This window comes from Megalobrama amblycephala, linkage group LG12 (assembly GCF_018812025.1).
Source record: "Megalobrama amblycephala isolate DHTTF-2021 linkage group LG12, ASM1881202v1, whole genome shotgun sequence".
Taxonomy (NCBI): Eukaryota; Metazoa; Chordata; class Actinopteri; order Cypriniformes; family Xenocyprididae; genus Megalobrama; species Megalobrama amblycephala.
This window is the reverse complement of record NC_063055.1, coordinates 25,215,488-25,229,767: the sequence shown is the minus strand read 5'-3', so window position 1 is coordinate 25,229,767 and position 14,280 is coordinate 25,215,488. Positions and strand designations below refer to the sequence as shown.

Here is a 14,280-nt window from a genome sequence, read left to right as displayed (position 1 = left end):
ACTCTGATGTTTTTTTTGTTTTTGTTTTTTTATCACTTTAATTCAGCAAAGATTCATTAAATTGATCAGAAATGCATTTAATGTTACAAAAGATTTCTATTTCAAATAAATGTTTAACTCTATTAAAAAAATCCTGAAAAAAAAAAGATATTAGATATCAGATATTCTATCAGTTTCCACAATACATTTAGCAGCACAACCATTTCAGCTGTGATAAGATTGAATAAAATAATGAAATAATTTAATAATAAAAATCTTGGGTACCAAATCAGCATATTAGAATGATTTCTAAAGGATCACGTGACACTGAAGACTGCTGCTGAAAATTCAGCTTTGCCATTACATGAATAAACTACTTTAAAATATATTAAAATAAATTATTTTAAAATATTAAAATAGAAAACAGTTATTTTAAAATGTCATACTATCACAATAATACCATTTTTACTGTATTTGTAATCAAATGTACCCTTGGTGGAATTTTTTTGTTCTTTCAAAAACTGTAGTGTGGTGCAAATACATCTTTAAAGTGTGTGTACACAAGAAAACACTCAGAGTCAGTGTCTGGTTTAAAAACTTTCTCTCAGTAACTATTTCTGTATTAATGTACAACCGTTGAAAATTACAGCATCATTTGTTTTTCTTTTTTTAAATTTTCAGTTTTTTTTAAATGATCTAACTATCAACAGCCATTTCCAGAGAAGAAAAAAAAACATGAGAAGAAAGCAAGAAAGAGAAGAAAGGAAGGCAGAAGTTATGGCAGGAGCAAGGGAAGTTGTTTTCGGTGGAGTGTTTTGAGTGTGTGTGGGTGCGCGCGTGTGTGTAATGTCAGCTGACATGGGGATGTGAGAATGCAATGTTTGTGTATGCGAATGCTAGGATACAATCGTGCTATTCTCAAACCCTGCAGCCGAGTAAAGATTAGAAAGCAAAAAAAACGGGCACTGATGAAGGAAAGAATGAACAAAAAGGGGGAAAAAAATACAGCTTTGAAAAGAGATGCTATAAATGAGAAAAACAGATGGACAAAACGTTTTGCGATGCAGTGTAGAGTTTTGACAAAAAAGTGGAGGGGTATCTTTGGAGAGAAGGGGGCAAGACAGTCGAGAGGAGAGCGAATTTGACGTGGACTCGATGGACGGATGTTCAGGTGTCGTGGAAATCCTTCAAAAGCGTCCGTCTCTTCTGCTCAGCAATGTGCATCTGATTCTCTAGATCCTGCAGGGAGAGAGAGAAAGAAAGAAATGAACTTATGCTTTTTTTTTATTCCAGTGTTCCTTTTTACAACTTCCTCTAGTCTTTGTTCCATCCCTCACCCCTCTATCGTTAGCGCTCGGCTCTCCTCTCTCATAAGTGTCTGCTCTCTCCACTTTCCATGAAAGGTTCTCGATCTCTGCCTCCAGCTGTGCCTGCTGATACTCAAACTACAGGAAATAAAAATGAGATTTCCCATTATCAAAGACAGATCTTAAAGAGATCTTTGATCTTCAATGAGAGATTCACACATTTAACCATTGCTTACCAGTTTTTTGAGGGGTCCAGACTCCATGTAGTAGGCATAAGGATAAGTGTACTGCAGTGTATAACGACACTATTGAGAGAGCAAAGACAGTGTGAGTGTGTGGAAACATGGACCTTTATGCATGAACACTTGTGTCTGCAGAATAGGGATGCAAGATTAATTAAAATAAACCCAAAATCACAATATAACTTGCAGGTTAAAAATTAAACAAATAAATGTATGTGCCGAGTGTTTCAGAGGGAAGAGTGGCACTGTGTTCTTTTACATGAGAGCAAGCTCATGATCTGTGTTTTCAGTTCGGATCACAGTAAGTTTGGGTCGCTTATAACGTGAAATAAAAGCATAATGGTTTAACTTTTGAAAATGAAGAAATTTAGACAGCCAATAAGTATTAGTCCAAGAATTAGAGCAGTAATTGTACACTCGCAGCCTTACAAACAAGCACAGCAAACCTGAAGCTTTATTTTTTTTTTAACCTGCACTTTTAAAGGGTTAGTTCACTCAAAAATGAGAATTCTGTCATTAATTACTCACCCTCATGTCATTCCAAACCCGTAAAACCTTTGTTCATCTTTTGAACACAAATTAATATATTTTTGATGAAATGCTTGAGCATTCTCGCATCCCATAGACTGCAACGTTATTACCACTTTCAAGGCCCAAAAAGGTAGTAAAGACATTGTTAAAATAGTCCATGTGACTACAGTGGTTCTAGCCTTAATATTATGAAGTGACAAGAATACTTTTTGTGAGCAAAACAAAAATAACTTCATTCAACAATTTCTTCTCTTCTATGTCAGTCTCCTACGCTGTTCACGCAGTAAACACAGTTCTGGGTTCTATGTCAGAACGCCGGCTCAGTATTGGCAGACGTTGTTCACGAGAGCAGCACGCTGTGATGCAGACACAGGAGCCGGCCAATAATGAGCCAGCGTTCTGACATAGAACCTGGAAGGTTTACACTATGTGAACAGTGTAGGAGACTGACATGGAAGAACCTGACATGGAACCTTTTTGGGTCTTGAAAGTGGTAATAACGTTGCAGTCTATTGGAGGCCAGAAAGTTTTCGGATTTCATCAAAAATATCTTAATTTGTGTTCTGAAGATGAAGGAAGGTCTTACGAGTTTGGAACAACATGAGGGTGAGTAATTAATGACAGAATTTTCATTTTTGGGCAAACTATCGCTTTAAAGTGCAGTTTTAAAAAAAACAAAACTTCAGGTTTGCTGTGCTTGTTTGTACGAATGTTTAATTAACCCTTTAAGTCTCAACTGCAATTTTACTTAGCAATGTAAGTAAAATTTACATTGCCAAGTATGCATGTGTGCCCTAGTGCATGCCCAGCCCTAGTGTGCAATACAGCTGGATTCAGTATGTACCTTGGCCAGTAGCTTGGCAGCATTCTGAAGGTACTGCCAGTCGATCCAGGTACCCAGATTATTCATGACTCGCTCCTGAATCTTCTCCTGGATCCGCTGGTATGTCTGTGCCTCCAGCTGCAAGCTCTTATTGTGGTTCTCCCACTGAACACACAAAGATAATGTCAGGATTAATGCTTACATAACAACATTTAAAGCAATTAACTGTAAATACAGTCAAGATGAAAAATTGCCTTCTGCAACAATGAGATAACAGCTCAGTTCCAAAATCTAGTGAGCTATCTTGTTTCCCCACACAGCCAGCAACCTATAGAGAACACTATATAGGCAGCAACTATATGTGCACTACACAAAATGGACTTGACTCACTTTTTTCCAACAGCGTTAGCATGTTGCTAAGCTAACAGCATGCTACTCTTAACAAAATAAGATAGCACACATATATTGGGTAAACTATAAATTTCAAATTAGGATTTAGAATGATAACATTTTATTGATACCTTAGTGTAATGAGTGAACTATAATGTTGCTGCCTACTTTTTGGAACAACCTCTTGTGTCAGGATCTCTACTAAAGAGCTCGCTAGGTTTTGGAACATAGATAATGTTTAGCAGTACACACCATGTCTGTCTACACTATATGTGTTGTGGTCTTTGGTCTTTATCCTTTTTTCAAAAGAGATTCATTTATTATTGATTTATCATTTTTGTCTTACCCTCTCAAAGTAGAACAGGTATTTTTTGAGGGCCTCTCTGGCCTGGGCCTGCTGGCTCTGATTCACTATGTCTGGGTTCTCTTTGTAGCGACTGCACTCGTAGTACTCACTGCCATGAGTCTTCCAATCACCCAGACACATCCAGCAGAAATCTACACACAGCCATAACAACAATCAACACCACAATCCACAATTACAATCAAGACCACTTTACCACTCAAAGGGATTTCAAGAAACTAAAAATCCTTGGGAATAAACATACCATGTTTACACTTTGAGCATTGCTGCAAAGAGAAAGAGAGAGAAAAAGACATGTCAAGTAAAAACATGACTCATTTTTATTACCATCCTCATTCTAAACCAGTGGTGTGCACTATGCACTTTTTATTTCCATAGACATTAACATTGGCCGTATTTTAAATAAAAAAAAAATGTTGGTTGGGTGACTTACAAAATAACATGTTATTTACTATCTTTACATGTTCAAATAAAGCTTTATAAAATGATAAACCACACATTTCAGCCTTTAAACCATTTTTAAGAAAACGAATGAGTCAAAATGATACATTATTTTATATAGATTATATTGATTATATGATTGTAGGCATTTTATCTGCTCCATGAATAATTCAAAATACCTTATCTGAATTGTTGAGATTTTTAGAATGCACACTAGCTTATTAATCCATCAACAAGTTAAAATATACAAAACTGCATATAAAATTAGGACATATTTTCACATTGGTCTAAATAAAAAGGGCAGACAGGCTGAATCAAAATGTAAATCCACACTCTGCCAGTAAGTGGCGCCACTGGAACAACATAAATAGAGCAGTTTCTTTGGTAAATGTAAATTTCCACTATAAATGGAAGTATTCACAAAACAAAACCTATGCTGCATGCTGGACAGTATTTACAGTGAGTTTTTCAAATCACGGTAATCAAATACAGTTTTAATGGTAATGAAATATATAACAGTAATACCAACTTTCTGTAATTTAATTGTGGTTAAAATTGTAATAATATTTCACAATTTTACTGTTTATTTGATCTAAAATAAATGCAGCCTTGGTGAGCATAAGAGACTTCTTTCAAAAACATTAAAGATCTAATGAAGGTGACAAACTCATGAAACAGTACTCTCACTCTGAAATGCTGGGTGTTTTATTAAGTCCACTATAAAGTGTGCAGGTAATGAAAAAGAATGCATACACTACTCACCATGTGGTTGCAGCCTCCGTTCTTCTCAATGCAGATATTGCACTTAGGGCACTGTGGACAAAATCCAAACATAAGGATAAAAGGAAAATTATAGCATAACTATCAAACTTAACTAACCCTCGACAGTATATACTTGATGTGACCATCCTAAATGTATCGGTGTGTGCTTCCTTACGTCTTTAGTGTGTGCACTGATGTAGTTGGCCGTCTCAGAGTCATCTGCACATTTCGTCAGCCATTTGCGGATGGTAGCACAGTCTGTGGGGGCGTGATACATCTGTCTGCACTTAAAACTGAAGATAGACGGACACAGTCAATCCAAACACACATGCAATCACGTGCACTCTTTCACACCACTAGGAATTGAGGAGTGTGTGCAAGTGTAATAGTGTGTAATACCAGAAGACTTCTTGGCAGCGGCTGCATTGGACTCTACGAGCTCGAGGTTCCTGCACCTGTATGACTATCGGACAGTCGGCACCAGGACACAACTGCAGCTGGAAATGACTCTGCAGACACACACAAACATGAGCAGGTTAAGAGTGATCACTGACCTTTACTAGAAAGTGATAAAACTTATCAAAATTCTGGCCAATATTGAAATAATAATAATAATAATAATAATAATAATAATACTCTAAAATCGATCGTTTTACATTAAATGTTTTATGTGAATTTATATTCATCATAATATTATAATTTAATACACACTACCATTCAAAAGTTTGGGATCTGTAATATTTTATGTTTTTGAAAGAAGTCTCATGCTCACCAAGGCTGCATTTATTGTAATATATTACATACAATTGTAATATATTACAATTTAAAATATTTTTACTATTTAAAATAACTTTTTTTTCTCTTTTTTTTCCCCAGCAGTCATTACTCCAGTCTTCAGTGTCACATGATCCTTCAGAAATCATTCTAATATGCTGATTTGGTGCTTAAGATACATTTATTATTGTTATAAATGTTGAAAACAGTTGTGCTGCTTAATATTTTTATGATTCTTGGCTGCAATTCTTTGATGAATAGTTCAAAAGACCAGCATTTATTTGAAATAGATCAATGTAGAAGTTTTACTTTCACTTTTTGACCAATTAAATTCATCCATGCTAAATAAAAGTATTAATTTCTTTCCAAAAAAAAAAAAAAAAAAAAAAACTCTACTGACTCTAAACATTTAAATGGTAGTAGATACTAATTCTATAATATAATATATAATAATTTTAAAAATTAAAGTTAGATGTAAGCAAAGTAATCAAGGTATAATAATACGTGAAATGAGCATGAAAAATTAAATATTAAAATAATCTCTAAAATTGGCAGATAACAGACATGGCACAGACACATTCAGTCCCTAAACTGACACACCTCCACGTAGTCCCTGAAGAGGTAGCGTCTGTATTTGTCCTTCAGTTCCTCGCTGGGCAGCAGAGGAAGAACAAAATCCTCTGGCATGCGAAGAGAGCATTCCTGCGCCATGCAGGAGATCTCTATAGACGAACACAATCCATAAAGGAGATCAGATAACCAGATCGCTCTAATCAGCAATATATACCCAATACTGTACTCAATGTGTGTGTGCGCGTGTATACTCACCTACTCCCACACCATCTTTGACAAGTACAGTGCAATGCTGCTCCCAGCATCCCTTGCAGAAGGAGTGCTGACAGGGTAGAGAGAGGAGAGAGTCTCTCCGGACCAGCTGCAGACACACCCCACACTGCAGTGACGTCCCGGCCTGAAAACACACAGACATGTCAAGTATAAATAAATAAACCCCTTTACTGACTGTACGCTGCACATATACCATACTCAATTCTATCTGCAATTTGACAAAGAACAGGTTTCAGGTTTTTAATAGCCTCGACATTGCATTTTAAGGGGGTTTGAAAGAAACCCCCAAAACAATATTTAATCAAATGTTAACAATGTAAAAAAAGAGCTTTAAATGTCACTTGTCATGACTAACACACACACATTATGAGAACTCACAGTGAGAGATCTGCAGGTGCTTGTGGGCTGGGTGTGGGCTTCACAGAGCAACTGTGAAGAGTTGGACTTATACCTTAAAAAAAAAAAAAAGAAGAATATTAAGAATTTAGGATAAAGATTATTTGAATATAGCGATTATTTTAGCAGTATTTAGCTGCAATTTCATTTTCATGTAGTCTTTTTGCCGTTTACCTGTTCACCTAATGATGCGGTGACAAATTACAATAACATTCAAAAGTTTAAAACAGTTGTTTTCTGTTTTAATATTTTCAAAAGGCAATTTATTCTTGTGATCCTAAAGCTGAATTTTCAGCATCATTACTCCAGTCTTCAGTGTCACATGATTGTTCAGAAATCATTTTAATATGCTGATTTGGTGCTCAAGAAACATTTCTTATTATTGTTACAGTTGAAATCAGTTATACTGCTTCATATTTTTGAGGAAAACATTTTTTTTACAGAATCCTTTGGTTAAAAAAAAAAAAAAAAAAAAAAAAAAAAAAACAGCATTTATTTAAAATAGAAATCATTTGTAACATATACAGTGGGTACGGAAAGTATTCAGACCCCCTTAATTTTTCACTCTTTGTTATATTGCAGCCATTTGCTAAATTCATTTAAGTTCATTTTTTTTCCTCATTAATGTACACACAGCACCCCATATTGACAGAAAAACAAAGAATTGTTGACATTTTTGCAGATTTATTAAAAAAAGAAAAACTGAAATATCACATGGTCCTAAGTATTCAGACCCTTTGCTGTGACACTTATATATTTAACTCAGGTGCTGTCCATTTCTTCTGATCATCCTTGAGATGGTTCTACACCTTCATTTGAGTCCAGCTGTGTTTGATTATAATGATTGGACTTGATTAGGAAAGCCACACACCTGTCTATATGAGACCTTACAGCTCACAGTGCATGTCAGAGCAAATGAGAATCATGAGGTCAAAGGAACTGCCTGAAGAGCTCAGAGACAGAATTGTGGCAAGGCACAGATCTGGACAAGGTTACAAAAAAATTTCTGCTGCACTTAAGGTTCCTAAGAGCACAGTGGCCTCCATAATCCTTAAATGGAAGACGTTTGGGACGACCAGAACCCTTCCTAGAGCTGGCCGTCCGGCCAAACTGAGCTATCGGGGGAGAAGAGCCTTGGTGAGAGAGGTAAAGAAGCACCCAAAGATCACTGTGGCTGAGCTCCAGAGATGCAGTCGGGAGATGGGAGAAAGTTGTAGAAAGTCAACCTTCACTGCAGCCCTCCACCAGTCGGGGCTTTATGGCAGAGTGGCCCGACGGAAGCCTCTCCTCAGTGCAAGACACACGAAAGCCCGCATGGAGTTTGCTAAAAAACACCTGAAGGACTCCAAGATGCTGAGAAATAAGATTCTCTGGTCTGATGAGACCAAGATAGAACTTTTTGGCCTTAATTCTAGGCGGTATGTGTGAAGAAAACCAGGCACTGCTCATCACCTGTCCAATACAGTTCCAACAGTGAAGCATGGTGGTGGCAGCATCATGCTGTGGGGGTGTTTTTCAGCTGCAGGGACAGGACGACTGGTTGCAATCGAGGGAAAGATGAATGCAGCCAAGTACAGGGATATCCTGGACGAAAACCTTCTCCAGAGTGCTCAGGACCTCAGACTGGGCCAAAGGTTTACCTTCCAACAAGACAATGACCCTAAGCATACAGCTAAAATAACGAAGGAGTGGCTTCACAACAACTCTGTGACTGTTCTTGAATGGCAGTGGACAAAATGGAGAGACATAAAAATGGCTGTCCACCAACGTTTACCATCCAACCTGACAGAACTGGAGAGGATCTGCAAGGAGGAATGGCAGAGGATCCCCAAATCCAGGTGTAAAAAACCTGTTGCATCTTTCCCAAAAAGACTCACGGCTGTATTAGATCAAAAGGGTGCTTCTACTAAATACTGAGCAAAGGGTCTGAATACTTAGGCCATGTGATATTTTAGTTTTTCTTTTTTAATAAATCTGCAAAAATGCCAACAATTCTGTGTTATTCTGTCAATATGGGGTGCTGTGTGTACAGCAATGAGGAAAAAAAAAGAACTTAAATGATTTTAGCAAATGGCTGCAATATAACAAAGAGTAAAAAATTTAAGGGGGTCTGAATACTTTCCGTACCCACTGTAAATGCCTTTACTGTCACTTTTCAATTTGAATGTGTCCTTGCTGATTAAAAGTATTAATTTCTTCCAAAAAAAAAAAAATCTTACTGCCCTTACTAAGTCTCTCAGATGTCATGAAACAGCATGAGTAATTATACAAGGATTAGAAAAACATTTGTTTAAATAATTTTAGATGGAGTATAGAATATCACACCACTGTCACCATTTACATTTTCATGTCAACTACCCAAGTGTGCTCTGTTGTATTTAATTACCTTTCGAGTATTTGAGACACTTGCCAGTGAAAATGTACAAGGACCAGTTTGGCTACAGCTGGTGACACCTAAAGGAAGAGAAAACAGCACTGTACTGACAGACTAAACTTAGTGAACAGTCTTTATTTATAGTTTGGACACATATATACAGCTAAATATTGTTAGTCACAACACTAAACCCACTAAACATTGTCACTTACCTTCAGGGCACTGGCTACATTGTTGACTTCCTCAGATAGTACCTTCTGACTCTCTCTGTACGTCAAGCAATTGAACTGGTACTTTTCCGGGTCAAACGGTTCTTCTACCGCCACGTCATCGTCAAGGTCTTCATAATAATCAGGGATGTCACCCTCTACGACGTCTTCGTCATCTTCGAATTCCTCGTTACTGTCTGAGGCTTGGCTACTCATATCCACAGACATAGCCCTCTGGGCCTGACCTTTCCCTGACTGACAGCTGCTCTCCACTAATCAGCAGCTTCTGAGCTGCTTCTCTACGCCCCCGACTGGACCACGAATCCCAGGGGGCCCTGTGGCTTTTAGCAGCACCGAAAAAAGCAGAAGAAATCACACTCCCCGTCACTCATGAGGAACCGGAGCGAAGGATGAGCTCACACAGAGAAAAGAAAATACTGAAAGAGAGAACAAAAACACATTATTTGGTAACTATTTTATTTCTCACAATCTTAAGTATTTGAAAGCTTATGCTTAAATGATCAAAATAAGCTTTGTGGATAAACATTAATGGTCTACAAATTTCTTTACAAACCCATACATTTTATTTTCTATTTTAAATTATTACTTTTAATCAGACAGTCTGCCATCAACCTAAAGGTATTTATTTTATGAAAATGACTGGCTGAACCTTATCCTTCCCCATTTAATAAACAGCTGCAAAAATAAATAAATAAATGGACATAAAATATTGATTTGAGTTTAAATTATTTCATTAAGTGAGAAGAAAGAGCACCCAGGGGATCCTGGTATTGTCCTACTATTGATATGTCATACACCTTTGCTATTCAAATTACGGAACGAACGCGGCGTTTTTTCCGTAATTTAAATAAGGGAAGGCGTAGGACATACAGCGTAAGCTTTTTGAGGAATACGAAAGGCGGTCTGGCGGAAGCACTTGCGAGGCGATCATTTGTGTTTATAAAGCATATACATTTTTATTTTATTTATTTTGAAAATGAATGATCGTTTCGCTAGAGAAGACCCTTCCTCATTCCTCATCTAACCTATCGTTTAAAGCCCTTTGAAGCTGCACTGAAACTATAATTTTGACCTTCAACCGTCTGGAGGCCATTGAAGTCCATTAAAAGGAGAATAATCCTGGAATGTTTTCATCAAAAACCTTAATTTCTTTTCGACTGAAGAAAGAAGGACATGGACATCTTGGATGACATGGGGGTGAGTAAATTATCAGGAAATTTTTATTTGAAAGTGGACTAATCCTTTAGGACATCTGCTTTGAACATTGCAATGCTCATGATAACTTTTGTTAACTCTACAATAAGTAAATCCACTTCACCAGCTAATTATTCTTTGACAACGATGCCACAGAAATGTACAGAGCTACCGCAAAAACCGAAGTTCAAAGACAATATTATAAAGATGGCGGCAAGCTTGTTTCTCTGGCGCATAAGGTCTATAGAGTGGTGGAACTATGATGCACTTTTAGTACTTCCGGTTCCATCGTCCCAAAGTCAGTATGTTTTTTGAATGGGTTTTTGACTAAATGGCTGAAACAAGGTCCATGGTTAACACAAGCTCAAGAAAGATACTTTCATGGTTTATTCTATGACATAAAATACAGCAGTATTAACCTACCCTTGATTTTTTAAGTTGATAACAAGTGGCTAAATTGAACTACAAAGGCTGTCTGGGACATTACATGTCATCACGCCAAACAGTAAAGCTCAGTCTGCTTTTACGGACTTTAGCCTACCTTTAGCTTTTTGCTTCTGGCGACTGCATTTAGGCTTCAAAATTCATAAATCTGTGAAAATTATCTTGATGGACAAAAGTGTAAGTATCAAACTTTTGTTGATCACAGAACTTATTTTTTGTGATAATGCAAAAACCTATGGGAAAATCTTTTTTTTTTTTTGAGGGAACCAGCGTGATGCAAACTGCCGACTGGCCTACGAAGTGACGTCATAGTTCCACCACTCTATAGAGTGCAGCAGTGGCCGCCCACTTTTTCAGCAGCCTTGGATCAAGAAGTTTTTCCCATTCATTATTCCCATAGGGATTTTTAAAAAGTCTTCGTTAAAGAGTTATAAGCTATGAATCAAACAAACCAGCTACAAAGTGAATAACAACATTACAAACTTTTTTTGAAGCAGTAAATTGGACAAAAAGACAAAAGTATAAGACTGTGTACTTAAAAGGCTTTAATGAAGAAAAGAACTACAATCCCATGAAGCACTGCAAATGACAATCAAATTAAAAACGATATACATAAATATAAAATACTCTGATTTAAAGATATACATATTTTGCATACACATATTAAAGTAGTTTGGAAGCAGAAACGGACTCTACATCATTTGCAATGCTTTATAGGAGTAGGTGGGTGCTAAAGTGTCCTTTTGGTGCTTGTTGCAAATCTCTGATTGCTGGATATTTCTCTGCAGAATCATGGGCAATGTAGTTTTTCACCAGGAATTCCACAGTTAAACATTTATAAATAAAATAAGTTGAAATAAAGCATACTAACAGCTTTAACAAAAGCATGTACTATCGATTAATAGGATATAATTTTAAATGATTTCCCCTCAAGAAAAAATAAATGGGATTTTTTTTTTTTACTTCAAGTCTGTTGCACACTAAAATGAGTGGGTAGTTGTGTCCAAACATTGGATTAGTAGTTTATTTCCAAGAGCACAGACAAAATTTAAATGGTGATAGTGGCCTTGCTAGTGTACTCAACTTCAATGACACTCGCTAAGCTTGAACCACTGGTCAAGGAGCTGCTCCAATATTTACAGATCAGAACACCTTGGAAAATATCTGAAGGTTGTATATATTTGTTTGTCTCAGTATTAAAAGTCGCCAAGCATCTCTTTGAGCGTAAGACAATCATAAACTCACATGCAGAGCGGCTTAGTGCTTCGTTTTAACGGATTACACGGTGTACTGACAGTCCAACCGGACAGAAGGAGCAGGGGAGGCCGCGTGCCCGCGCGTCTGATGATCACAGAGATCAGAGCTCTGCGTGCGTACGCGCGCCTGCTGATGTGACGACAGTCACCGATTCCAACTGAATAAACAATCTGCACATTCAACTCAACGTGAGCACGGGGTCGGTGAGCGGCTGCAGCCGTCCGGTTCGGTACCGGATTGGTTGGAACCCCACAGTCATGGGACGACCTGGCCCGGTCCCACACGCGCGGACACTGTCTATCCTTCACATTCCACCCGGGGCTATAAATAGCGAGCGACTCTGAATGGCACGTATAATATCACACTCAGCTGAGTTAGGGATCATGGTTTAAGTGCGTAGGTGTCGGGTGGGGGATGAGCAAATACTGCAAACTCACGGTACGGACAGTACGGGATCTGCTTTGTTTACTCCATATGAATCGGGCCGCACCAGCTGTTGCTACTCTAGATCAGCAATGCACATATATACAGCAGCGCGATCGATGCGCAGAGTCCCTCTCTCCCGCAGTATCCTTCTAAATATTTATTGTTTCAATACACATATCCCGCAGTTTAAAGTGCATATAGTCCCATTAAACTCGTATAGGCGAATGCACGGATCGTTTAATGTCGTTTTAACGGCTTTATTCGCAATCATCCGCCAGCGCACACTCCAGCTCGGGGATTCGTATGTAAACAAGGCCATTTTGGTTCGCTCGATAAAGCCGCTGCTCTGAACGGTTACAGACCCCCGTCGTTCCCAACATACTGACTTTACTCACCTGCCGGACCGCGTCGGGTCGCGACTCGATGCTGGCTGAAGAGAGATTTTGGGACAGAGAGCCGATCCGTTCGCTTAGATGAGTCTCAGCAGAGCTGAAGATCGGAAGTACGGGGGGATTCTAGAGCGTCGTCACTTCCGTGTCCGAGTGAGAGTGAGGCTGTTTTCCACAGTGAACAGACTGTTACTGAGGAGGGGCCACGAGACACACGAGCTCAAGTACTAAAAACTGACATACATACTTGCAGTCAAACACACACGCGTGCGCTAATGCAAATGTAGGTCAACAAAACAAGAAACCTGATTTACAACGTGCAACGTGCTTGTAAGTACAAAGGAGAACAGAAATGTGCCCTCATTAAAAGCGCCTAGCTGCTTTGTTAACATTAAAGATACACTAAAACAGTTTTAATACATGCCTAGTGTACGGTTGTAGTTCACAAAATAAACTTATATGCACATATGCATTTAAAGTCAATGGGTCTGTCCCAGTACTCACACTTGCAATCTTTGTACACATTTTCAGTATTTTCCACTTTAAAATAACAATTTAAATGTCTTTTTAGTAGTAAACAGCAGTTGCAAACATTTACAAAATACACACTCATCTCTCCACCGAGAAAAAAAGGGCAACACTTTACATTTACTACTAAATAATATGTATCTAATGAATTTAACTTACATTGAAGTTCCTGAACATGATGAATGATGGGATACTCTTGGCTTCCAAAAGGTACTCTTAGAGACAGTTGGGGATGTTTCATGGCTGTGATGTACTGTAACTAATGCCTTATTGCTTTTTTATTACAAAAAAGGGATACACACTTGACATGTCCAGCTCAAAGTCTGAATTCAGAATAGCACACTACCATATCACTTGATTACTGCAATATCTTTATATGGCAGAAATAGTATGAGTATTATAGTAGCATGCTATTTGATTTCAGTCAAACCTGTTTCACTTGGAAATACATCAACACATGAAAGAAAAGTCCTGCAATTTCAAGATGTCTTTAAGAATTGTGTTAACATGCATATTCAATAGTATCCACTAAATGAGTTTGATCAAGACAGTTTAAAAATGATAATATGCTGCTAAAACATTA

At 37.8% G+C, this 14,280-nt stretch overlaps 1 protein-coding gene across 1 annotated transcript; it reads right to left on the bottom strand.

The window, feature by feature from the left end:
• Positions 1–563: 563 nt before the first annotated feature.
• On the bottom strand, positions 564–13,361 carry arih2 (ariadne homolog 2 (Drosophila)). The gene is made up of 15 exons (XM_048209982.1): positions 13,176–13,361; positions 9,442–9,875; positions 9,242–9,309; positions 6,838–6,910; positions 6,442–6,583; positions 6,214–6,335; positions 5,239–5,348; positions 5,015–5,132; positions 4,840–4,890; positions 3,881–3,902; positions 3,619–3,770; positions 2,904–3,047; positions 1,523–1,591; positions 1,317–1,424; positions 564–1,218 (listed from the first exon to the last, which is right to left on the bottom strand). Exons 2-15 carry the CDS (start codon positions 9,664–9,666, stop codon positions 1,147–1,149), a joined length of 1,476 nt encoding a protein of 491 aa, XP_048065939.1. The 5' UTR covers positions 9,667–9,875; positions 13,176–13,361; the 3' UTR covers positions 564–1,146.
• Positions 13,362–14,280: the final 919 nt, after the last annotated feature.